The sequence below is a fragment of the Papilio polytes genome, unplaced genomic scaffold (genome assembly GCF_000836215.1).
Source record: "Papilio polytes unplaced genomic scaffold, Ppol_1.0 DF822178.1, whole genome shotgun sequence".
Taxonomy (NCBI): Eukaryota; Metazoa; Arthropoda; class Insecta; order Lepidoptera; family Papilionidae; genus Papilio; species Papilio polytes.
In genome coordinates, this window is record NW_013527026.1 from 6,338,628 (window position 1) to 6,339,903 (window position 1,276).

The 1,276-nt window shown below is 23.0% G+C and overlaps 1 protein-coding gene across 1 annotated transcript in view; it reads right to left on the bottom strand.

Annotated features, from left to right (window-relative positions):
* Positions 1 to 950: 950 nt before the first annotated feature.
* The window catches only part of LOC106106472 (NADH-ubiquinone oxidoreductase chain 1-like), a 1,307-nt gene continuing 981 nt past the window's right edge, over positions 951 to 1,276 (bottom strand). Inside the window, 2 exon segments of the mRNA XM_013287051.1 lie at positions 951 to 983; positions 1,085 to 1,275. Of these exon segments, the coding sequence (XP_013142505.1) occupies positions 951 to 983; positions 1,085 to 1,275 (224 nt within the window).

A 1,276-nucleotide genomic window follows, 5' to 3' on the forward strand; every position in this document is an offset into this window, starting at 1 on the left:
TAGAGTTAATTATATTTGTCGAAATGTAAACTATGGTTGATTAATTCGTACTTTACATGCTAATGGAGCTTCTTTCTTTTTTATTTGTATTTATCTTCATATTGGACGAGGAATTTATTATGAATCTTTTAATTTAAAATATACCTGAATAGTAGGAATTATTATTCTTTTTATTCTAATAGCAACAGCTTTTATAGGATATGTATTACTTTGAGGACAAATGTCCTTTTGAGGAGCTACAGTAATTACTAATTTACTTTCAGCTATCCCATATTTAGGATCTATATTAGTTAACTGAATTTGAGGAGGATTTGCAATTGACAATGCAACTCTAACACGATTTTATTCATTCCATTTTCTTTTTCCATTTATTATTTTAATATTAACTTTAATTCATCTATTATTCTTACATCAAACAGGATCTAATAATCCATTAGGAATAAATAGTAACCTAGATAAAATTCCTTTTCATCCATTTTTCACATTTAAGGACTTAATTGGATTTATTTTATTATTATCATTGTTAAGAATATTAACATTAACTAATCCTTACTTATTAGGAGATCCTGATAACTTCACTCCCGCTAATCCTTTAGTAACTCCCATTCATATTCAACCTGAATGATACTTTTTATTTGCTTATGCTATTCTTCGCTCTATTCCTAATAAATTAGGAGGTGTTATTGCCTTAATTATATCTATCTTAATTTTAATTATTTTACCTTTAACTTTTAATAAAAAAATTCAAGGAATTCAATTTTATCCCCTTAATCAAATATTATTCTGAATTATAATTTCTACAATTATTCTTTTAACTTGAGCAGGAGCTCGACCAGTTGAAGAACCTTATATTATTACAAGACAAATTTTAACTTTATTATGTTTTTCTTATTTTATTATTAACCCGATTATTAGAAAATATTGAGATAATTTAATTTTTAATTAACTAATTAATGAGCTTGTAAAAGCATTTGTTTTGAAAACTTAAGAAAGAATTTAATATTCTATTAATTTATACTAAATTTATTAACTAATTAAAAAAAAAATTTAAGCCTAAAAAAAATAATAAAAAATTTAAAGAAACTGGTAAATAACTTTTTCAAGATAAATATATCAATTTATCATATCGATAACGAGGTATAGTACCTCGAACTCAAACAAATACAAAAGAAATAAATGATAATTCAAAATAAAAAATTAATCTTAATCTATAACCCCCTATATATAATAAAATAAATAATAAACTTATAAAAAGAATTCTAGCATATTCAGATAA